Genomic DNA, 24,746 nt, shown 5'->3' on the forward strand with positions numbered 1-24,746 from the left:
TATATTTAATACCAACTTCACAGCCAAGACTTGACATGCATGACTTGCATAGCTTATCTACTTGATCCGTGATGTGGAAGTTTGCTTTGATATAATGTGTATAAATGATAATTGTTTCCAGGGAGGCACAGTGAGAGGTTATAATAGGTGCTTCAAACGAAATAACCATGTGCCGATACAAAAATGGAATGCTACTTTGGAAGGTAGGTGAATATTATTGCAAGCAATATTAATAGTTCTTGAGATTTTTGTTGTCGCTCAGCTGGTGTTATTTCCTGCATTTTACCCGCCAGTGAACTACATTCGGTATCAGTTCAGTACGCTTCGCACTGTCGGACAATAAATTTTGTACGAATATTTTATTCACGTGCAGGTGGTTGATGGCGTATATTCGTATTCTTTTTAAAGGTATGAAACCATACTGTAAAGGTAACCAGTGTCGCTAATTTTTTTCCTGTCAGCAAGTAGTCTGTTGATTTAACCGCAGATATGACAAAGTTTTGTAGGCATAACCTCAAAACGTTTGCGTCCACACTAGAGTGCCAAAGGACCCATAAGAGGGAGACATATTAAAAACGTGTATAAACATGGATATAGGTCTGTAATCTTACACTATTACAAATGTTACAATGGCTGTTATCACACAGAAAATACACTATGTGGTTCGTATGCTATTATTTGACATTTTGACAAATATTGACTGAATTAACGAACTATTGTTACTAAAGTGAAATAGAGATCAAACGTGTGACTTGGGTAAAACATAAAATGCATATAGTATTTTGGTTGGGAAACCATTATGAAGGCAGAGGATAACATGATGAATTATAAGTAAATGGTATAACCAGCAGTTTCTTGCATTATGCCTGAACATTGTCTTAATAATACAGCAATCAGTGTGCTGGTCCTCACTATTACATAAATTTTGCTGTGAAAATGTTTAATTTTGCGAATCGTAAGTTATTTGTGACCAATCACCTGTGTGTTCCTTGTGTTGTCATTGCTGGTCTTTTGGGTTGTAATGCCATATGGACTTGTAGACAAATACCATTGTTTTTGGAGGAACATACTGTCACCATGTTCAGGATGTTGTTTCCCAAAAGACCAACATTGACACGTTCACTGCGACAAGAACCTCAGAACTTCTGTAGTGAACCTCTTCAGCCCTGAATATGGATAGTAGCCTTTTCTGAAACACTAGTATCAATCTACAAGTTATAATGCTGTCAGCTCATATTCCCACCAGTAATATTAAATTATAATTTATGCATATACTACGCTGTCCATGTTAACATCTTCCTTTCAGGTTTTGGTGACCAAAATTTTATATGCATGCTACATGTTCCACCCATTTCATTATATTTGATTTAGGTGCCTTACCAGTTATGTGTGTAGGTCACAAATTATGTTCTTCATTATGCAATTTTCTCTGTTCTCTTCTGTTTCCTCTTTCATAGCTTCAGTTATTCTCCTCAGAACTCCATTCTCAAAAATCTTTGCTTAGAGAGACTGAAACATAAAAGTAATGTCAAAATATTATTTTTATTGATGGCAGTAATGGTACAGTAAGAGAAATTACTTTTGTATAAGAATGTTTATTGATGATGGGATTATGAAATCACTGCTTTTGGCCATTCATTGATGACAAAAGTGGAGGACTTTTATTAAGGTTGTGTGAAAATATAAAAACTTTGGTTTGAAGATTTAAGCAGCAGACAGCCATAAATTGTACTCACATTATACATCGTGCTTTATGTAGGAGAGGAACACGTCATACAGCATCGTCATTATGTTGATATACATAACCCGATACTTCGGTTTCAGAAAATAGAAGTTTATAACCTGAGTCGGTGGCCAGACTAACCAGTCTACCTACAAAATAATATACAAGTGTAATTATTGAAACTTTTCCCATATAACACAAACAAAAATGCGTTTATATACATTAAGCAAAGAATTGAAATTTTCACTGACGCTGGATGATTGTGAACATTGGTCTCACTTCATACACTCTGCAACTACTAAAAGAAAGTTAAAAATTAAAAACAAAACTGTGGTTTTAGGAAAGAAAATTAGCATGTGCTAGGATTTGAAGTTTTCACAGTGGTATCTCAGGCTGGCTGATTTTTTTTTTTTAATTTTGAGGAAAAGGTGTTGGTCTTGACTGGTAGAAAATGGGAGGATAACATTAACATAGATCTTAGAGAAACAGATTGAGCATCAGTGCAACTGAGTGTAGATTATTTTCAGTTGTGGGCTTTGGTATTGATAATGTTGACCCTTTGGGTTATGTTACTAGAGAGTTGGTTTTTAACACATATATACATATGCCAGGTATACCAAATAAACAGTTAGAAATTTCTTCTTTGATTCTGAAATAATTTCATCCCATGTCTGGTCCTCAAGGTACCCCATTCCAAAGAAGAATATACAGATGCAGACTGGTGATGCTATTAGCTGATCTATGATGATCTTAATTGATATGCTTCTAAAATCTCGTCTTGGAAGGCCCCGGTCCAAGAATTTATAAAAGATGTGCTGTGGTGGGCCCTGAGTAAGGCCCACAACAAACATACGACCTATAAGAAGCAAAAAATTATCAAAAGCAGTCTAATTTCTAGTTTAATATAATAAGCTTGTAATTTCCAGATTTACTCCAGTGCACACAACACAAACCTGTCCTTTTCCAATCAAAAGGTTTGCTATTTACATTTCTGTATCTTTCGATTTCTTGTTGAATTAAATCTCCAGCTCCCATAAGTACTCCACAGGAAATAGTATTTGTCAAAACCAAATGTTTTCCAAATATTGTATTGAACATGCCTTTTACTTTTGTGTGTATTTTGCAGTTATTCTTGTTTGACAGGCTGTGTAAGAGTCTGAAGTAGGAGTACATGATAATAGTTTAATATTAATCAATAATATATCCGAAATTGTATTCCTTTCATAGTGACCTATATAATTTCACTTCCAGGCAGGTTTTTCTTGTTAATTTATCGTCGTGTCCGCATTGTCACTGCAGTGATAACACACAGAATATAATTTATTTTCAGTTTGCAGCGGCATATTTTATTTTGTGCAGCTGTTATTACGCGATATTTTTCAGGAAGAAATTAGTGCATGAATGCATGTACTTTTCACAATGCAGACCCAGTTCTAACTATATTAACTGACCGATACTCCATTCAACGGAGCACTTTGTGGTTACATTTGGAAACCTACCACTGACAGCTGTGTTTCTGCTAACTTTACGTATTTCTGAAAGCAGGCTATGCTGATGATGCCAAGGAATGGCATGGCGGCGACTGAGCTATCGATGTCACGGCTCCTGAAATTAGCGCATAAATTCAACTGTTTCTACCTGTCAGGTATTTATGAAGGAATATTTAGTGATTTAAGAAATTAGTTAAGACAGTCGTCGTATTTTGCTTCGAGCGAAGTAATTTTGTGGTTGTTCGTGAATGTGTACAGTATTGATTTCAATAACGCCTACTTTGTTACTACCCGTTTGGTAAACATCGATCTTATGCCATTGTTTTCATGTTTATATTATGTTGGGCGACTGGATGGATACATTTTATTCATATGTACTTTTGTTCTCGAATTCATATATTAGTATGTATGCTGTATTAATTGGCGGCTGTGATTTTCTTAACAGTTTGCTCTTAAATTAATAATTTTGTAAGAGTGGTAAACCGAATTTGAAGGAATATGCTTTTACGTGGTGTATACTTGTCATACAACATGTATGAAGTCTCAAAGCCTAATATATGAATATGATTGAATGTAAATGTATAGTGTTGTTTAAAATAATCACTTTTTATAGTTTTGTGTTGTAAGACCTCATATGCATCATGACATTTCATCATGGAATAATGTCAGTATTGACAGCCATGCTTACTGGTTGTGAATCTGAATAAGGGAAGGGGGGTGGAAAAGAGAGAGGACAAGAGACCTTTGTTAAATGTTCTCAGGAAATCCTGATTGCTGTTTAACATTCCTCATCCATGTATTTTCTTCATGCAGACTTTTTTTTCTGGTATTGAGTTTACATAGTGAAATTATATCCTTTTCAGATAAAGACTCTTAGAATAGTAAAAGTGTACTTAAGTGGCATATTATCGGTTCAGGCCACACCCTGAATAAACTTAAATCCCATAAAATTACATGTTTTGTTGTTGTCATTTTGGCATTGTGATATCTCATAATTTGTATATAGGGACAGTAACAGCGGTCTAGTGTTTGGCATAATAGGTTAATATTCAAAATTTTCCAGGTTTGATTATAACTGTTGCCACTAATATAAAGAAAAGTAATAACAGATGAGCCTGTATGGTGGTAATCACCAGAAGATGTGAGTAGTGCCAACTTCCAAAACATTGGGTATATTTAGTATACCTCAGACAATGGACAGTGTCTAATATTATAATTATTAATTTTTATTGCCGTCAGGAGCCATCTTGGTATAAATCATGCCTATAAATAAACTTCACAAAGATTTTCAAGCTTTGCCTGAATGTTGGTGAATATTTACTTAGATTTATTTGCTTAACCTAACCTAGCATGAAGACACTTAATATTGCATCTACCCTTGGTATAGCTTGGTTGTGAAATTGAAGAAATCTTATGTGTCTTAACTAATAAAACAGTGAGTGTGAGTAAACATTTCAAAGCATAATCATCAAGATTATAATTTATCTGTGTGCCCCCAGGTAGGGCTTTGTTCTTTATTGGCTTCAGTTTTGTTGGGTGTTTTGATAACCTGTCTTTTTTTTCTGTGATCTGACCACTTATGTCTCTTTCATTTTAATTCATCCTGCATTTTATAAATATTCTCTGTTTCTCACATCTTCATTACTTATATTATTTTACAAATTATTATTAGTAAGAAATTAATTTTAGTTGCCTGGATTAACATTTTTCTTCTTCTGCTTCTTCTAGCAGCATTTCCTTGTTATGTGGGTTGACGGTGGATTCAGCTTATTTGTGGTTGACAAATACAAGTTTATCGAATGAATTAGTACAGTATAGTGATGAGCAATATATTTAACGCGTAAAGAGTACAGTAAATTTGTATTCCTCGCATGGGCGACTTCAGCCCATTGGCTGGATGTGGCATGCCGTAACTTTTTTGTCTGGTCTGAGTAAAGTTTTATAATTTTTTTATCAAATTTAATTTGTGTCTGCTACCTGTTTTTTGTGTAAAATATTAAGGATGTTTTATGTTTTAACATTGACAAATCAATGTTTGTAGTTGATTCTTATACTGGCCTTGATTTGAGACTTAATTTTTTTCAACAACTGGTAAATCTTAGTTGATATGTAATATTGTTGTCTGTACCCATGATACGAAAATTAGTTTCAGTTCAAGGCCACATAAAGGTTGTCCATATCTTGTATAATTTATTCTCACATGTTTGTATATCTATTTGAATTTTTAGAACAGCAGCAGGGAAAGTGTCGGCCCTTTATTGTCGAAGGCTATCAGGTTGGGTTAGTGAGACCAGATGTAATGTTGCAACTATTACGTTATCCAGATGTGTTTCACATTCAACCAGATTCTGTTGAACTCAACCCAGCTTTCAGAGACTATGACGATCGAAGCTCAAAGGTTGAAGCAGTCTTGAGAGAGTGCCGATCTAATAACGTATTCATCGCATTAAAGGGATGGCGAGATGAGGCAAGTACTTCGTTTTGTGTAATAATGAGCTCTTAGGTACTTGTTATTCATTTTGGGGTTTGTTTGTTAAAATTGAAACTGCCCTTTGTCTTTGTTTATTCAATCCCTTCTAGACAGGAGCTAAGTGTCACAACCTGCTGTTGGGTAATATCTTAAGTCAGGTCCCTCCACATATGGTCCTTACAGCCTCTCTGCCATATCTTAATGTTATCCTATTTGTCCCTTCTCAGTCTTATGGTACTCTTTGCATATCTTGTCTGTCCTATAGTGTCGATTCTTAAAGATTTTAATGAACGTTGTTGTTGTGTAATGTCCTAAAATTGTTTATTTACTTAATGATTCTTAGGGCTGAATATTTTTCTAGGCATTTTGTTTTTGGAAACTCGTAATATATGTTTTTCCGTCAGATTAAGAGGATAGGTTTCACGCCCGTACAAAACGACTTATAATATTATTTTTCTGTGTGTCCCGGTCTTCTGTGTTTTGGAAAGTGTACAGTGAATTGCTGAAAAGGATCGTACACCAAAGAGTTGGTCAACGATAGTGGAGCAAACATATTTATGTTTGTTTTATGTTTTGTAAAGCGAATTAGGGATTAATTCTGGTTCAGCGCTTAATGATTTGTTGTCAGACAGAAACTGATTTCAGACGTGTTAGCATTAAGACTGGAGCATTCGGTAGCTAAGAATTGAAGAATGAGGTTGTGGAAGGAAACTTGTTTTGAACATGAAATCCCACAGACTTGCTGTAAAGAGAGAACTTTCTGGGTTATGTGTGAGTTATTTCTTACATCCAGAGGTGGATCCAGAACGGGCCATAAGGCATTTTAATGTAATATTTCTGGAACTATGTCAATTTCGGATCTTGGCAAAATGTTGGAAATATTTAAATGTTGCATGTTTGTACTGCAGCTGTCTGCATATTTTATCTGTCACATAACAGCTCATGTTGAGTGCATAAGTGATATATTGGTGTTTAATATTCATATTACATTAGGGCTGGGGTAACTCGGTCGTTATGGTGACTGACTACAGACTGAATGATCACAGTTCAATTCCTGGCAGGGGTAAAGGATTTTTTGTTTGGTCTCTGAGTCCATATTTGTTCTGGGGCACACCCAGCCTCCTATTCAGTAGACACCAGGGGTCTTTTTCTCTGTGGTCAAGTGTAGCCAGGCATTATGCCGATCACTTATTCCCACTAGTGCCAAGGTTAAGAATGAGTAGGAGCTGTAACTCCTCTCCCCTCAAGCTCCTGGATGGTGCGTAGCGTCTCGGGTTCATTATATTATAGATGTAAATTAATTTATGAGTGCATAATATTATTTTGATTTAATCTGCGTTGATAATTATGCAGTGGCTGTGAATCCTGCCTCTTAAGATCATAGTAATTATACATCGACAAATGGTATGTTTCTGATCCTCCTTCATAGTTAAAGATGAGGTTTTGTAACTTTGTGAAAACTGCCGGTAAAATTATGTTATGATAATGTTCTTCTGGGTTTTGGCACAATTTTGACTGGCCAATGTTTCAGAGAAACATTTTATCTTTATCTTAAGCCCTGAAGATGGAGACAGTATGTTTCTTCAAAATACTGGCATTTATTGACCAGTCCAAATGGCGCCAAAACCCAGAAGAACATCATCATCATCACCAATTTGAAAACCTCAAATCTCACAAAATTGTGTGTGTGTTTTTTTTTTAATTTGTGTGTATTGTTTGAAGAGGGGTAGAGACAAGGAAATAAAAGTTTGCGCCGGTGTTGGATGTTAACAACAGCAAAAACAGTGTTTAGAGTTGTTTGATACTGCGTATTAAGTATGTACAATTTTGTCTTACGATTATGTTTGTATAATGCAGTGTTTTGAGGTTCGGACCGTGTTCTCCAACCATTCACTGCTCAAGATGGACCGATCGGCAACCTGTAAGTTAAATAATTATAATATTCCATTGTAATTTATGTTGTTGTCGTCCCTTGGCTGGTGCTGTCGGATGCCGTTTGTAGCTGGCTGTGGTGTGCATCACATTGACAATATAAGAAAGTAGGTGTACATACTTCCCATGGTCTAAATATAGAAGAGTTTATTTAAAAATCACAATTCTGAATATGAATTTTTATGTTTTTACTGTTTGATATCCATAATTTTTGTACCAGACTAGAAAATTTATATATAAAAAAAATAATGTGCATGTTATTACCAGTTTAGGATCACATATTTGAAGACCTTAATTTCCTTCTTTGTAATATATGATGACTAGATGGTTTCAAAATTAAAATGTGCGCATGGTTTTGTCCATGTTTATGCTCGGGTGTCTCCTAGTATGATGACTGGAATTGAATTCCTGGAAGAGCAAATGATTTTTCTCTTCTGTGTCGCATCCAGACAAGGTCTTTAGCTCACCAGCCTTCCTGTCTAGTGGGTATGCTGAGCGCTCGTTCACACGGGTTTCAATCGGCTGACGTATGGACCCGACAGATTACCTTCCTCCATTGCTGAGGTCTAGAATTCATGGAGCATTAACTCCCACAACAAATCTTGTATAGTAAAAGTATAAAAATTGAATCGGTATAAGGTAAGGCAATTGACTCCCACGCCAAAGGTTTTTGGTTTAAGACCGTCAGATTCAGTACTGTTTTTTCTGTTTCATTTCTCATCTGTCGTGTTTGACAGAATCAGAACTTTGTGAATACACGGAATATCAGGTCTTGCCATTCTTTGGATTTGACGTTAAGCTGTAGGTTTCATTTGTCGGTGATCCTATGCCATTGCAAGGAAATACATTCCCGTCTAGTAGAATAGATAATCGGAAGAAGGAAGGTCAGAAGGGCCATAATTAAAGGGACTCGGGGGAAATGAAAGAAATTGGGCTTGGCTTATAAAATTCTATTATGAATTATATTTTGTCATACAGCTATAGTTCTAATTTTGACAGTCTTTTCTCCTCAGTATTTTACTTAATCTCGAATTAAGTTTCACATTATTTTTAAATGAAACATGTAATACCTTCTTTCTTTAGCTGCAGATTTCTTTTAATTAACTGAAGTGCCACCAGAAAGCACTGTAAGTAAAGTTTAATATTTTATCTCAGGTCTCTTTGGCATCCGTAATTATGGTGTGGACATCAATGGTTATGTCATGGACCCGGAGAAGGGACTGTGTATCTGGCTGCAACAGCGCTCAGCAACGAAGCAGACATGGCCTGGAAAGTGGGACAACATGGTGTGTATCAAGAACATTGCTTCCTCAATCCAAATATTTATAATTGTGGTAAGGTATGTAATTGTGTATAAGAAACAGACAAATGTTTCACTGCTGAAGTATCTGGCTGTAATACCGGAAAAATTTAAAATGTGTTGACATATTCTCAAGTTGAGCCTTTACAATAAGAATTGAAAGGTTGGGAAATGGATATCCAAAATTGTTTATTCAGTAATTGTAAACAGAAATTTGAAAATTTGTACATTGCAGGTAGGTGGAGGTCTGTCCGTAGGTTACGGAATTCTGGAGACTGCTGCTAAGGAAGCTGCCGAAGAGGCTTCTATACCGGCAGAGTTAATCGCTAAGCTTAGGCCTGCAGGATGTGTCTCGTGAGTAACGTGATGTACCTGGTGTCATGTGTAGACTGCAAGGATTGTTTATGTACCTCTCCTTTTCCAGATATAAAAATATTATTGGTTGTCTCTGGTTTTATCAATAAATTTATCTCGAGGAAAGTATTCATTCCTCCTCAGTTGAATTTTTTGCGTTGCTGTACGTTAAATAAAAAAATTACCTTCATGTTATCACTTCGATATTTATCTGCAATGAGGAATATTGAATTTGTTTGTGAAATTGTCACTGAATCTCAGCTGGCTTGTGAAACAGCAGAAGTGTCTGATGTGTAACCTCTTCCACGTGAGAGGTTTAACAGTTTTTCGGTACCCTTGCTCATTAAATCGTTGAACAACGTAAGCAGTTGATACATTTTTGTGGGATTAACTACCGATCTTTCTTTGACCAGGTTCTTCTTTGAAAGTGAGCGTGGTCTGTTCCCCAATACAGAATTTGTTTTTGATTTGGAGTTGCCAGCAGACTTTGTTCCAAGTAACAGCGACGGAGAAGTAGAAGCGTTCGAACTTCTGCCTGCGAAAGTATGTCGTTCTTTATATGTTATCGTAATTAACATAGCAGAAGCATGAATTTTATTGTACAATATGAAGAACTGTTCTTTTTAGAATTACTTTATAATTAGGAGTTTACATTATAATTTTGGACCTTACAGCATCTCCTGGGGCCTGATAATTGTTTACTCTGTTATGTATCATAAAGCTAATTTAATATCTGTAAAATGTATAAAAACTTATGTCAACTTTGTATTTGTTTTACGGTAGACTACATTGAGCTAGACGTATAGCTTGGATATGAAAAATAAAAAAAAATGTGTTCAAATGTTTGTAGGGAATTGTTTTTAAAAGTTCCCACTGAGAAGGAAGTGGGGGTTGGGGTTCAATCATTTGATGATGTTTTTCTGTGTTTTGGCACCATGTAGATGCTGGCATTTTGGAGAAACATACTTTTTTCATCTTCAGCCATGAAGATTCTGTCATTTTGTTTCTCCAAAACATTGGCATCTGTCGATGAGTCTACGTTGTGCTGAAACCCAAAAGAACATCATTTTCATTCTCACAACCATGAAAACCTCAAATCTTATTTTAATTATTTGTTTTTGTTTTTGTTTTTTGCAGGAAGCTCTGGAGAAAGTTTTCTCATCTGATTTCAAAACTACAAGTTGTCCTGTTGTTATTGATTTTCTTATCAGGCATGGTCTTATATCCCCTGAGACAGGTAACTATAATATCACAAAAGAGATAGTTCTGTATTAATACCTATGCACAGGATAGCCCTCTCTTAGCACAGTTAATTAACAACAGAAATAGTGTAATTAATGAAGTCCTTGCATTATACAGGGTGAGCGTGAGATGCAGATTTGCACGTTTAAAAAAGATGTAAAAATTTGATACTATTAAACATAATCAGTTGCAAAAAAGCATTTTAATATGGCCAGACATTACTGGTTTCCGACTTTTTCCACTTTTACGCATGGTAATGCAGAGGCACGCCGGTTGTTTGAAAAGTTAGCTTTCGTAGAACTTCGTCTTCAATTTGAGGAATCGGAATGTCATGGAAAATGTGGAGGCACTTCCCTACTCTTTGCAGTACTTACATAATGTTCTCACTTTTCGATAGTCGTGTGTCGTTTTATGTTCGTATTGTCTTCTTCTTTTTTTAACTGATCCCTGAAATTTGGGAGACCCTCCTCGTTTGCCGGTTCGGGCATTGTGGTTTTGCTTATTCACATACAAAATTGTTGTGGTAATATTGTGTAGGTACATTGTAATACACATCGGCACACATCTGCCTGCTCGTCTCGGTAGCTGTGTAGATATACCACACAAAGTGTACTTTACGCCATTTTTAAAACTGATCGTTACTTTTTTTTCGATTACCTTGACAGACCTTTAGCCAGGAATGCCAGCATCATCCCTATAAACACCATCACTAATGTTTTAATGTTTATTAATCATTAATTATGTTTATTAAATGTGTCATGTTTTGTGCGTCTTTGGTTCCCCTAACCCCATTTTTCCCATAGCGTCTTAAATTCGTGCATTATGGAGTTAACCGAGTTAAGAGTGAAGATGCGTGCGGACAGAACAGAATAATAACACAGAATTTTCCATTACAGAACCAAATTTCCCTCAACTGGTAGAACTTCTTCACGTGCCCCTCCAGTCACTCTACAGATGTCACCCTAAACAAGCACCATCTGAAAATGGCCAGAATTCTCTATAGCTGTATCGTTAAATTAAAAATAATTATTTACTGAATTTATGTAGACGATAGGCATAAAATAGAACTGTAACAAATGCTAGTCATGCATACTTGCTATGTTCTATTTATAGTAATTATAGATCATAGTAGAAGATGCGGATTTTTGAATGAAGTGTGTGCGAGCCAGCCTCTTTCGTACTAGTCTTCCTAGTTTTCCCGGTGGGTGACGGGTCATTATAATCGACCGTCATAGGAAGGATTATTTCAGATTGAACAATAAGTTTGTTGGATGGCACAACAGTGTAACCAATTGGGAAAATGAATGAATCATTATTTGTGTTTTGTCAGTGAGTAGTTTTTCATGTTTAAAAAGAATCCAGTAATTTATAAAGGGCACAATTCACATTGACTCAGTACTTAAAAATTTTTAGTAGCTTTTAATATTGTAAAGAGGTAAGTAATAGAATTGTTTACTTCAGTTTTACCGCCGAGCCCAATTTAATGCAAAGATAGTAGAGCTGACTGCTCAAATCATACTTTTTTTTTTTTTTTGTTAGGATACATACTGGGATCTCTAGGAATTATGCAACTAAAATTTAATGTGTTTCAAAGTTTGAAATATTTGCATAATTTTTAATAAAGTGATTAACTTTAGAGAAGTTGCCTTCTTGTAGGTAAGCAGAAGAATTTAAGTACTGGAAGTTGGTGTGGTACATAAGCATTTCCTAATAATTTGATAGATTTAATATTTTGTTTGAAACGATTAAATACGTGTGAGAAGTATATTAGGAGCAGGGTTGTCAGTTGATATGGAATTCTATATTAATATCCGAAACATGGTGATGAACCGTTTTATTTGTTCTGTGCGTTCTGTTGCTTAAGTACGTAATTAAATTCATTCATTAATGTTGTATGTTGCCTTTATTTGTATTAAACATTTTTCCACTTAAATTCACATGAAAGTGGAAAGTTTCATTTATAGTTATAGTTTCTATGATTCTTTACGTAATAATATCTCGTCTTAAACATAATTGTTTGCGTTATATGATGCTCATGGCTATTCTACATTCTGTTTCCTCGTAATGACCATCTGAAAATTCTCGACAGTTTTTCTGTACAGACCGAGTTCTGGCTCTCCACTAAAAGTGAAGCTACATGCCATGGAGACGCTTCTGGGGAAATGAGGTATATCTCCTACTTGTTTTTGACGTCAGCACTAAATGGGGTTAATGGTCAGCATCATGTCACCAGCCATGCTTTGCCCCCAGGTAAAGGACCTTGAGAACCCCCATCAAATAGGAGGCTGGGTGGCACCCAGAGCAGGTCTCGATACACCATAATCGTACACTATTGCACACCAGATTTTGTACATGCGATTATATCCCAGTTGATCTATGGAAATTAGCATGCTTTTTATTGTTTAGTTGAAGCATTAATTGCTTAAAAATTTGTCAATTAACTTCTGTGAGAACCTGAAATCTTACATATTAAGTTCGAACAAATTAAATCAACCCCCAGAACTACCGATTCTTCCCATATACTGCATTTAAATAACTATACTATTTCCCGAAACCCATCACAAATCACATCGTCGTCTTGCACATTCGTAACTTCTATTTTCCTGGTAAAATGCCGTTGTTACATAAAACATTTGTGCGTGACAAAAGACCGAAGTTTTCAGACCTAAATACTGCTAATATTAACACTGAAGTCAAAAATAAGAACAAAAGAATAGCAGATGAAAGACAAGGTATTTGTTTTATACTCGTATGGTCTTACTTTAGATATGTTTTATGTTCTCTGTGTTTGTGTGCAAGGCGTGTTACATTTATGATGCAGAAGCAACATTTATGTGGTAATTGCATCCATCTATTCTGTGTGTTGAAATTAATGCGCAGGGAACTGTAAAATTATTTTCTTTCTAAATGATATTGTTCGCAATTTAGATCTTTGATGTGATTTATAATATTATGTAGGTGTTTGTATGTAATAAAATTGTGTCACCAGTGGTAATTTGTGCTAACTCTTGAGATTTTAAGTAATGCTGAACATATATTCTTTATGTTTGGAAAATTCTGCAGTTTATGAAACAAATATGTTCTCATTATATTTGTTCATATTAGAAGCAAGATTGTGAATAAAGCATATGAAATGTGTGTGAATGAAAGTTTAATACTCGTGTTTATAAAACGAAACAAGAAAATAAGTTCAGTACTTTAAATTTGTTTGATTTACAATGGAGTATGACCTATAAATGTGGAGTTTTATTATATACATCCGAAATAATATTGCAACGAACATATTACATTGACTAATGAATAATAGAACTTATAAACGTGCATATAAGAGATACATTGATCACATACGTGACACATAGATATAAAACTATAATGTTGCAGTCTTTTTTATACTTTCACATCATTCCAGATGTTATTTATGTATTTAATTTCTGTAGTTTTTGTTTATTATAAATTTAAATACAAATACATTGATCTAAAAATTAAAGGAATGTGATAAATACATTTTTATTCATCATCCTTTATGGTTTATTGATTTGATCAGTATTAAATATTTGAAGAACTTGGGATCAGATAGTTTAATTTAGGTGGTCTGAATTTTAAAATTAGGTTATGTGCTGTTGAATGTAATTAGTCACTTTGATTTGTATGCATTTAACCCTCTGAAGGCAAAGCTCATCTCAATTATATTTAAGAATTCAGTCTATACCTCAGTTACAAAAATCAGTTGGTTGATTCTAAATTGATAAACCAGTGGTAGATTTCATTACCACTGGACTTTGAAGGGTTACTTGCTGCTTTAACTTTAAATTTGTACATTTAATAACAAGTGAAAATAAATGTATTAAAATTAATGGTGTCATTAAGGAATCCTAAAGATGATAAGAATTCTGAAATACAGTTCCTACAAAAATGAAAATACATTGTAACAATATTATAATTTGTAATACCAGCTGTTGATTTGAAGAATACATTAGAATTTTGAAAACCAAATCTGTATTCTACTTTAAAATTTTGTGTTATGTTAGGTTCTAGACATTTTTAGGGTGGTAGGCCTGAAGTTTCACAGTAATGGTTATCAGAATTCTCATCGTGAAGTACAAACTGTTGATATCAATACATCTGAACCCAAGCTCCTCCCTGAAAACAGCGAAGTTCCTTGATATTAAGTTGTGTGTAAATATTCTAAGAGGAGAAAAATATATTACAGATATATTGAGTTGCTTTTGTGTGTATTAGTTGTAACATTTATTTTATTATATCATATTACATTTGTACAAGTATTATTACTTCAATATTTGTCAACCTTGTTTTTGAATGCAACTTGTTTATTCAACTGATATTTATCAGTTTTGGAAGTATAGCAAACTGAATAAATGTTTGAGTGCTTTAGTTTATATAAATTGTTAAGTTATGAATTTGGTTCTGTTCATACGAAAGTTCACATTTCATTTAACTCCTTCAGTATGTTTTACTGTTAAATAAGTTTTGCAAATGGTATACGTGGTTGGTATCATGTGACTACTGTCATGAAAACAAATTCGCCTTGTTCGTGTTGGTGAGGTCCATTTGATTTTAATTTAAAACAATGTTAATATTTTTCCAAATGCCACATTATGAATTTTAACTTACAGCTACTTTTACTTAAACACTAATAAATGTGTTTAGTTGTATAGTCTGGCAGTGTACCAATGTTTCAGAGGTGCCTTACACATCCATCACAAGGGTGACTGATATCCCAGAAGACAGTTGTCAGATTTGTAAAAGTCTAATCATGTGTTGAGGGTCTATAATACTTAAGTTATTCAGATTATATTTAATGTTGTTACTGACTGGACTGTCGGCAGTGGGTACTCCCAAGGTTTATTACCAACCCCTACTGGCATTTCGAATTTATAGTAATTTATATAGCTGAGGGTAGGTGGTATTGTCAGGGTGATTAAGTCAAGAAGGGGATGGGCGGGGCAAGAGGTGTGCACCGGGTATTGGTCGGGGAGCCCTAGACATAGATGGGAGGATAATCTCAGACGGGATCTATGGGAGTTGAAGGACACTGGATGTTGGTGACCCAGGACAGGGTCCGGTGGAGGGCTTTGGTTAGTTCGGTAATGAACCTTCGGGTTCCGTAAGCCATCTGTTATAGAGGTTAGATGGTAGGTCAACGTGACGTCATACGCATTTTTCGTTGCCAACTTATAACGATGATGGCTGTCTAGGGTTAAGCCATTGAATCACCGATTTGATGTTGGTATCTGCGAATGTTACTGTGGGGAAATTTCTGTGTTTAGTATCGCTGTACAACCTGGAGAATTAGTATCGTCGTTCTTTACGATTGGCATGGCGGAGTAGAAGTTATGTGGATGTTGAACTGAGGTAACAGTTGTATTTAAAATATTTATTTGAAACTCGTACATAGGAAATACATTATAAAAAACTCAGTACTGTCAGGCCAGTCTAGTTCAGAAATACATTACAGTGTGCGCCCAGTATTTTGTATTTATGTATAGTAATAATTTTCTTTTCCCTTTGGTAAATAGTTCATACCACGGAGTTATGGGGAATACTGTGTCTTCTGCTGAAATAGCAGCAGCACAAATTGTTGGTTATACTGAAAGAGAATTTACACACAGTCGACCCCGTGGTGGGAAACCACTATATGAATGCCCCAGGCATAGGCAAGAAGTAAAGGTAATTATCAGTATCTTGTTATAATACAATGTGGCGTTGTGTAGTTTAGATTAGTTCTTACTTCACTCTTAATGGTTATAATTTAAGACATTGTGAATGATGTGGAATAAGATTCCAGACCTATGTTGGGAGGCACTCCATTTGAATCTTGGGCAGATAACGTATAAATAAATAAAATTAAGCATTTGGGGGAACAGTAGGTATATCTCCTACTCATTCTTGACCTCAGCACATCTGTTTTTTTTCAGGTAATGACATCTGGATGCCCAATAGCTGGAAACGATGATTTTAATCCATTGAATATGGTAATAATCCACTCTTTGTAAAGGTACATACGTATTTTCAACCGCAACAGATAAGTATGTTTTACAGAATTTACATAAATAATGTGTGGCTTATAATATAGATGCCCCCACCAAATCAGCTTCCAGCTCCGGATCAACCATTTCCCCTTCCGACTGAGCGGCAGATGTCGTCTATTCCCAAATCTGGTGACAAGAATGAGTTCTGGGTTTATCCGTCTCAGCAGGTGCGTTTATTTACAGTAAATGTTTGATCAACCTTTATCATATAAAAATATGAGATGTAAATCCTCCTGGTCAGACTCTAATTCCTGGATTTAACGCTTAATTGGATGGAAGTGGGACACGTGACCAGGTGGATTATTAATAAGCTGTGATACGCATCCAATAAAAGTTAAGTTCCTTGGTAATTGTTGTAGATGTTCTGGAATGCGATGCTTCGTAAAGGATGGCGTTGGAAGGACGAGGACATTGAACCAGAGGTTATGGGTCATATTATTCAGATACATAATGCAAATAATGAACAGGCTTGGCAGGAGATTTTGAAATGGGAAGCACTTCATGCCAGAGAATGCGGTTACCCAAAATTGAAGAGCTTTGCTGGCCGTGCAAAGGATTATTCTCCCCGTGCACGGATCAGGTATTGGATGGGGTAAGTTGATAAAAGTTTCCAGTAGCGTTGTCATCTGTCGTTAGTAGTGTGTATGAAATTTTGATTACAAATAAGACGCATTATAAAGAAGTGAAGTTTCTTATTTAGTGTCAGTTATTGTGTTAATTCATAAAAACACTCAAAATCCATTATTACAACGAGAGAAGTGAAACAGATTCAAAAGTTTAAGTAGTAAATTTTTGAATGACATTTTTTAAATAGCTCAGTTTTATAAAATATATTTATGTAAATGTACTGGACGGAGAAAACAAGATAAATTAAGATGAATCCTTTAAATTTTTCATTCCGAACCGCATTTTTCTGTTGTACTTTTGAACACAACAATTTTCTTTTGCCAACACGTCTGCCCCATTTCCCTTATTGTGGTCAGTGTCGTCTCTTTTATGGGGATGAGATGAGGTGTCTTACAGAAGTTAAGAATTTTAATTTTTAAGTGAGAAATTTAAATCAATAACACGTCACTTACGATATTTTATTCGTCTACAGATCATGTGATAAATAATAAGACAGCAATCGAGATTAAATTTTTTCAGATATGAACTTCCATTTGATCGTCATGACTGGATCATTGATCGCTGTGGAAAAGAAGTTCGCTATGTTATTGATTACTACGATGGTGGCCCGGTGAAACCCGGAAGTTACCAGTTTGCGTTGTTGGACGTTCGTCCAGCCATGGATTCTGTGGAGAATATCTGGGATCGCATGAGAGTGGCATATTGGCGCTGGGTCTACAGTAACGATATAAGTTAGATGCCTCAAAGTGTTAGAGGTTAGAAATGCCTCTTTATTTCGTTAGGTTGTTTTATCTTGTACTATAAAGTGTCTCATTTAAGTATCATGTTAATAGTAAATACTTAGCAGAAATAATTGATAATTGCCTTATTATGAAGTTGAGACATTATCAGTTTTCATACGCATCATTATTATGTTTTGTTCCAATTTATTATGGAATAAAATTTTTATATATTATATTAATTTCTGTGATCGCGTCTCGTGCTAACTAGACGTTCATAAAACATAGACTTTATTTAATTACGATTCTCAGTATGTTTTCAGCTGTGAGTTTTTTGACGCGGCACGCTCGAGGCTTCTGACGTCGGTGCAGAACGGCTTTAACGTTTGAGCAGGGTTTTTCTTGTGCTTCGTATTCGCACGTCGTACCGGCATCTTTCATTCATAAGACGAAATGTAAAAAGTCATTCTCTACCTTTATGAAATCGTCCCGAGTACATTAATATATTATGATATTAAATTTTATTTATTTTTTTCTGAAATGAGTGTTGTATTTCTGTGTTTTAAATTTCTGTATTTTAATGAAAATATTTTGAAATGAATCCCTTTTCCCCTTGACTGACCATCACTGCCATCTGTAATATATGTAATTAATAAATGAATTAATTCAATAGTACAATTACCTTTCACTTTAGAAAAAAAGAGTACTGCTTGCAGATCTTTTAGTTATGATAATAGAACTTCGCTGTTTAATACAAAGATAGTTTCTTTACGGTGGGTGTGGCAGTGAAATTTCACGTTAGTCCTTCTATGGCTCTCTGGTCCATACTCGGTCCATGGCCTCCTCAATTCTCCTCTTCCATTCGGTCCTCTGTTAGGTCCGTCTGTCCGAGGCTTTGATCGAGGTTTCGAAACATCTTCCTTTTTACGGCGCAAGGTTGTTAGCCTTGCGACCAACCCCCAACCTGGAGGACCAGGGTACCTGTCTTAGTCTGACCTCTCCCACTCGACCAATCTGGCTAGGGAGGCCCTACCAATAGCTCTTGGGGTCACTGAGGTACTCAAGCCCCACCACCGCGACAAGGTGCAGGTACCATTAAGTGGGTATTTGTCAGATATAAACTTAGTTTTGTATGGTCACCATGTTTGTGCTTGACAAAAATATACTATTCGTACAATTTGTTGTCATATTTAATTTCAGTGGCTCATTAGTTATTGGTGTGAATTGGAAGCTGAAGATAAACTTTTGTACAGGTGTTATTTTGGTTTACATTATAATGAAAATCACCTTAACTGAAGTTGTTAGTCTTTGATGATCCAAGTCCTGCATATAATTCTCACCCTACAAATATGCACATCTGCCATGTTGAAATTACTATGAGAAATTAACAAGTACAAAGTTATGAAGACTTGAGTGATAATATTTATACCAGATTTCATTAAAACTGGTTACTTGGCTTAAAAGTTTGAAGGGCAGACAAAGTATGGTGGTCCCTTATCTGATTGTTTTTCTGTCATGAGAAAGAAGTGTGAACAAATAAACCACCATGTGCTTTATCTTTATTGTTTGAAATTGTGGAATTGTTTCAGTGGAAGTCGTGTGTATATATTACTATTGATATTGGTACATAAAATATTTTGTTTTAATGAGTTTAATAAGTTATACAGGTGAATTGTTATTTTGGTGACATACTGTCTTCATCTTCAGAGATGAAAATGGGGATATTGTTTCTACAAAACGTTGGCATCTACCTACAAGCCTATATGGTACCAAAACACAGAAGAATGTCATCCTAGCTGCTGTGGATGTGCTTAATTTTGGCTTGTAGTTCAATTTGTGCACACAGAAGTCAAAAGAGATTTTGAGTAAATTTTCGTAAGTAGATGAAATGAAATGATTACAAGTTTTGAAAAAATATAATTAATCGCTGTTTGTTAGCGCCATTGAACGCGCACAAATGTGATTTGTAAAATTCTCATGCCTATGTTCTATGGCAATTAACTATTGATTGTATTATGTTGTTCGGAATTTGTGCACAAACGGAGGATTAACGTTTTTTTAATAAACAACCAAAAAATTATACCATTAAGAATATATAGGGATTTCAACATTGCTTGAAACCCGTAGAACGGTTTGAAACATTCAATCTTGTATTTTCCATTGGTATATTTCGGTTGTGAAATACCTTGTAGTTCGTGTTTTGTATCACAGGTGTCTCTTGCGGTATGTACGAGAGAATCGTTTGAATACGAACGTGATTATATTACTCTAGTTACAAGTTATTTGAGTGTCATACTCTAAGGGCCATATATAAGTATGTATAAAGAAAATTTCGACTTCTATGATTAATTTCTAGTTATTTTATGTTGTGATTAATGTAAAATTTCCCAGTGTAGCAACTACTTGCTTGTGTAACGCCATATTGGGTTGTGCCAGACCACTTGTTGTGTTAGTGACAACGTGAGAAGTGAATTTAGGATCTGAAGAGTTGTTGGTGCCGTAAAATATTTCTTCATCATGAACGGGTAAGAATTCCTCGAATAAATATGGTAGTTGCTGAATGTGTATGACTTTTTGAATGAGTTAAATGTGTTATTTCATAAGGTTCCAAAGAGTGATTTTTGACATTTGTCTGCTGTCATTTAAAGTCGTATTGTGACAAAAATAATGGCTTATGCTTCTGATTTAAATATCAGCGCGCTAATTACTGTTAAAGAGACGCATTTGAGTCCAACTCGGGTGATCATGAATTAATTACCAGTGGTATAGACCTTTATTATAAGAAAATTGTAAGTTGCGTTGAGGTTAAGTTAGAAAAGTTTAAATTTATTTTAATACCCGCGAAACACTAGAATTTAGATATGATGTTTAGAACATGTAATACCACCAGTGCCGGTCCTTTTTTTATTTGCCATCAAGAAATTTCTGTTTTACCTTTTCGAAATTTTGAAAGCAAAATGTAGAAAAGGTGGTATGTAGTCAAAATAACTGAAATTAGAATTTGTCACCAAACTTGACATATTTTTTTCAATTTTGCTCAGTGACAGGATCCCTGCTTGTTTCCATAAATTACTGATCCATATATTTGATATACATTTTAAATATTACACTCAGATCTGTGACCAAGTATTTTTTTGTTTATTTTTCTGTAACATATGCCACCCTTTTGTAGTCTGTCAAATAGTCCCAGAGTTCTACAGGACATGGAACATAATCACTGAAATGTGGAGTAATGCATGAAGTGAGGATCATTGAAAATTAAGCTAGTATCATCAACAAGATATTATTTCAGCATTCATGTAAGAAATAAACAAGATGCCACTAATGAGATGCTACAGACTTTATTGAAATAAATGCAGGTAGGAATTTATGATGAGAAATAACTATCCTGTTAAAGTGGGGATGGAAATTAATTAAAAAAGTGAGGTTAGCCAGTCAATATTACCTTGTTTCAAATTCAAATAATTTATTAAAGTGTTTTTCTTAACATGATTATCAATAGGAGGCTTTAATGTACCATCACTTATAAATAAAGATGGTAATTTTTATGAGGTCCATTTTGTATTACAGAGTCTCAGAGAATAAATATGAAAGATATGAAGTGCCAATTGTAAAGGATGTGACCTTACTTAGTATTACTGACCCCTCACGATCGCACATAAATTCAGTAGAAGTCTTATAACGAAGATTTCTGTCTTCTGGGTTATTGCGCTGTGTAGTCTGGTCGATGTTAACCAACGTTTCAGAGGTCATACTGCCATATTCATCGCCCTGATGACGGAGGCAGTATGACCTCTGAAACGTTGGTTAACATCGACCAGACTACACAGCGCAATAACCCAGAAGACAGAAATCTTCATATTCACCGCTGTGAGAACCTCAAGTCTTACAAGTCTTATAACCTTTAAAATAACCCTGAAACTTTAATGGGATTACTTGCTTTGGACAATGACCTCTGTCTAGTTAAACAAATGTGCGTAATGATCCTGATACTTCAGTAATTGAAAAGTGTCCTTAATGTGTGAGTCCTGTTAAAATGTTGGTTCTTATTACTAAGAACTTTCTGGACATTCTGGATTTTATGGATAAGTAAAATGGATTATATCATGATTGTAATCAAGGGTCCCTATAATTGTTTAAATGTAACATTTTGTTTTCAATCAAAAAATACTACTTACAAGTGACATTTTGCAATCCTTTGTGATCTAACCTTAGTTAGAATCCTTACTTATTAACTGAAACCAGAAATAAGTATATTACTGTTAATTATTAAATTTATTACAAATTTATTTTCAAGAAATTATAAAATGAACTGTAAGCTGCTAAGTTATGATTATAACAGTTGAATTCCGTTAACATTTCTCATTGAATTTAGCTCTGATCGTGTTTTACTGTATTAAATTTGAGAATATTATTGTTTACCTTTAGAATTCAATTTAGTGTCAGTTCTGTTGACAGAACAAGTACATAAATGGTAATGAGAACAACCAAAACTTTAAAATGATATTAAGAAAATCAAAATGATGATAGATGGAAATGTGTAAATCTGGAGTTGACTTAGCTTGCCTTCGTTGTGTGAGATGATCAACAATGCCTGATAGAGGTTTCATAACTCAGCATTTCTCAACCTCATCATCTGCGATGTAAATATGAATGTGTCGTGACATTTGGAATTCATCGCGTTTCTAACCGTCCGACAGTAGTTCACAAAGTGTCGTAACAACATCGAGGTCGTGTTCGGGCATCTTCACCATGTCATATGCTTGTTTTGCTGTTTATTTGTTAAATTGTTACTCCGCCATTATTTAAAAAAAAATGTTTTTGTCGCACTCAGTGTTTTTACAGAATAGCCATTTTGAATCTTGGCTAAACCTGACATATAGCTATTTACCACTCTGTATTTTGTAACATTAATGTTTCCCACAACTGTTATGTCATGTTATGCCTGTAGCTGTGTGGCCACTTGTTTAACCTTTCTGAGAACAGACAAATGCAGAAATTACTTAAGATTTGTGTCTTTTGGGATTTGCATGAATTATTTTGTACCAACCTAAAGTATATGTTTATCGGAATATGATTGCCATCCCGTAATTCTGTCTTGTCGCCGAAGTGGTTGCATTGTCACTTGAGTATCGTTGGCAGACCATACAGTTTTCATTTAAGCGAGCAAATGAGTGTTTCAAACATGTTTCGAGTGCTACATTTTAGTAATTTATGTTTAATATTTTGGTATTTAGGGACGACAGGGTTCGACTTGACCTGTAGCACCACTGGATGGATGGATGGAGGAGTGGATGGATTGAGGAGTGGATGGATGGATGAATGGATTTTGGTATTTGTTTGTGTCAGAAGTGTGACTTGCATTTTTAAACCTATATAGAGGCATCCTTGTTTGCTTATATCAGCTGTATTTTATAATTTCTGTCAACGCAACTCTATTCATACATGAATATTATATTTATTTTGGTTTATGTTTAATGTTATTCAGATTATACGACCAGCTACGTTATATTATTATATTATTTGAAATAAAAAGACTGGTGGGCCTTGTGCCGCTTGGTTGCTGGGACCATGGGTTCGAATCCCACTCAAGCCATGGATGTTTTTCTGTGTTGTGCTGTCCTGTGTACAGGTAGAGGCCTTGCGACGGGCTGATCCCTCATCGAAGGATTCCTACCGAATGTCTGTAGATCAAGCTAACTAAAAAAAGTTGGGGACCCCTAAAGGGTACCGGAAAAGGAAGAAGAAATAAAAATACCATTAAATTAAGAATGGTTGAATTAGGTTCAGTTATTGAAATCTAGACAAATATTTAATTTTTTTTATGTTTATAATTTTTGTGTTTTATGTTCTGTTGTGTTTTGAAACACTGTGTGTCTGCATCTGTATTATACGTAAATGTTTGACTTCCATTTGTGCAACTTCCCTCCAGAAAACCTTTTTCCTCTCATTATTAACAGTGAAAATTGTGTGGTGGTAAGACTTTGGAAAGATTTCAATTTTTGTTGGATAAATTCTTCAGGAAAATATAAAATACCCTGACGAATCACAGAACAGCTACCATTGTCTTCAGAATGTGATTATGAACGTTTACAGAGGTGCTACGATTTCATTCGGAATAACAGATTTGTTTCCAGGTAAATTTTGTTTTTGATGTTGGCAGTCTTAGGTTTCCTTGGGCCGTGCGATGGGAAGATGATCTGACCGTTCTGTTTGTGAGGTTTGGCAGGGACGCCAGAAATAATCTCATTCTATGTGAATAAATTAATGAACCAGAGGAATTGTTGATCATTAGTCCCTTTGACAGACATCCTCGGTATTTTATTTCAGTTGGTCTCTGCCTCGTCATTAATTCTGGAAATCTTTCTCTCTGCGTTCAGACATCGCTTTTAATATGGTCTTAATTTAAGATGGCCGTCTTCTGGGTTGTTGCGTCGTGTAGTCTGGTAGTAGTCCTTGCTGCCTCCATCATCAGGGCGATGAAGGAAGAAGATATATTGAGGGCATTTGAGAACAGTTTGTGTAGGAGACTGTTTTTATACTTAAAAGAGATGAAGTAACAGGGTTTAGGAGAAAATTGCATAATGAGAGATTCCATAATTTTTAATCTCCACCAAATATTATTACGATGAGATGTACTAAACGTGTAGCGTGCACAGGGAGATTAAAAATGCATATAAATTTTTCTTGCGATACGTAAAGGGAAGAGATCGCTTGGAAGACCTAGATATAGAAGGGGGGGATGTTATTGATTTGGATCTTAAAGAAATGGGTTCAGAGCGTGTGGTTTGGATTCATCTCTGGCTCAAGATGGGAACTGTTGTGAACGTGGTAAGGAA

General features: G+C 35.1%; 4 protein-coding genes across 10 annotated transcripts in view; 3 read left to right on the forward strand and 1 right to left on the reverse strand.

The window, feature by feature from the left end:
• The first annotated feature begins 9 nt into the window (after positions 1-9).
• LOC110828427 (uncharacterized) lies at positions 10-14,365 on the forward strand. 4 transcript variants are annotated; one of them, XM_022061162.2, is made up of 9 exons: positions 23-203; positions 3,266-3,368; positions 5,442-5,680; positions 7,541-7,604; positions 8,771-8,901; positions 9,151-9,269; positions 9,683-9,812; positions 10,407-10,506; positions 11,408-14,365. In XM_022061162.2, exons 1-9 carry the CDS (start codon positions 168-170, stop codon positions 11,512-11,514), a joined length of 1,029 nt encoding a protein of 342 aa, XP_021916854.1. In that variant the 5' UTR covers positions 23-167; the 3' UTR covers positions 11,515-14,365. The 4 variants fall into 4 exon arrangements, with proteins under 4 accessions (XP_087215492.1, XP_021916854.1, XP_021916855.1 ...); XM_022061163.2 differs by having other exon boundaries at positions 24-203; positions 3,269-3,368; XM_022061164.2 differs by lacking the exon at positions 23-203 and adding an exon at positions 278-408 and having other exon boundaries at positions 3,269-3,368.
• LOC110828429 (mpv17-like protein 2) lies at positions 583-3,209 on the reverse strand. Its single transcript, XM_022061165.2, has 4 exons — positions 2,677-3,209; positions 2,341-2,579; positions 1,737-1,872; positions 583-1,509 (listed from the first exon to the last, which is right to left on the reverse strand). Exons 1-3 carry the CDS (start codon positions 2,894-2,896, stop codon positions 1,738-1,740), a joined length of 594 nt encoding a protein of 197 aa, XP_021916857.1. The 5' UTR covers positions 2,897-3,209; the 3' UTR covers positions 583-1,509; position 1,737.
• Positions 14,366-15,747: 1,382 nt separating the features above from the next.
• On the forward strand, positions 15,748-19,199 carry Cchl (Cytochrome c heme lyase). The gene is made up of 6 exons (XM_022061179.2): positions 15,748-15,884; positions 16,049-16,199; positions 16,448-16,504; positions 16,606-16,728; positions 16,921-17,153; positions 17,708-19,199. Exons 2-6 carry the CDS (start codon positions 16,065-16,067, stop codon positions 17,922-17,924), a joined length of 765 nt encoding a protein of 254 aa, XP_021916871.1. The 5' UTR covers positions 15,748-15,884; positions 16,049-16,064; the 3' UTR covers positions 17,925-19,199.
• An 815-nt stretch (positions 19,200-20,014) lies between these two features.
• heph (polypyrimidine tract-binding protein 1 heph) overlaps positions 20,015-24,746 on the forward strand; it is a 543,355-nt gene continuing 538,623 nt past the window's right edge. For 2 of the 4 annotated variants that reach the window (XM_022061198.2, XM_087359361.1), the window contains exon 1: positions 20,016-20,432. Coding sequence is in view for 1 of the 4 variants with exons in the window: in XM_087359361.1 (XP_087215487.1) it covers positions 20,425-20,432 (8 nt within the window). In the remaining 3 variants the exon portion in view is untranslated. Of the gene's footprint in view, positions 20,433-24,746 lie in introns of all 4 variants that reach the window. The other 2 variants (XM_087359360.1, XM_087359363.1) reach the window with 2 other exon arrangements.

Source organism: Zootermopsis nevadensis, unplaced genomic scaffold, assembly GCF_977971745.1.
Source record: "Zootermopsis nevadensis isolate Lab colony 2312 unplaced genomic scaffold, Znev_1.0 Znev_ptg000031l, whole genome shotgun sequence".
NCBI classification, from domain to species: Eukaryota; Metazoa; Arthropoda; class Insecta; order Blattodea; family Termopsidae; genus Zootermopsis; species Zootermopsis nevadensis.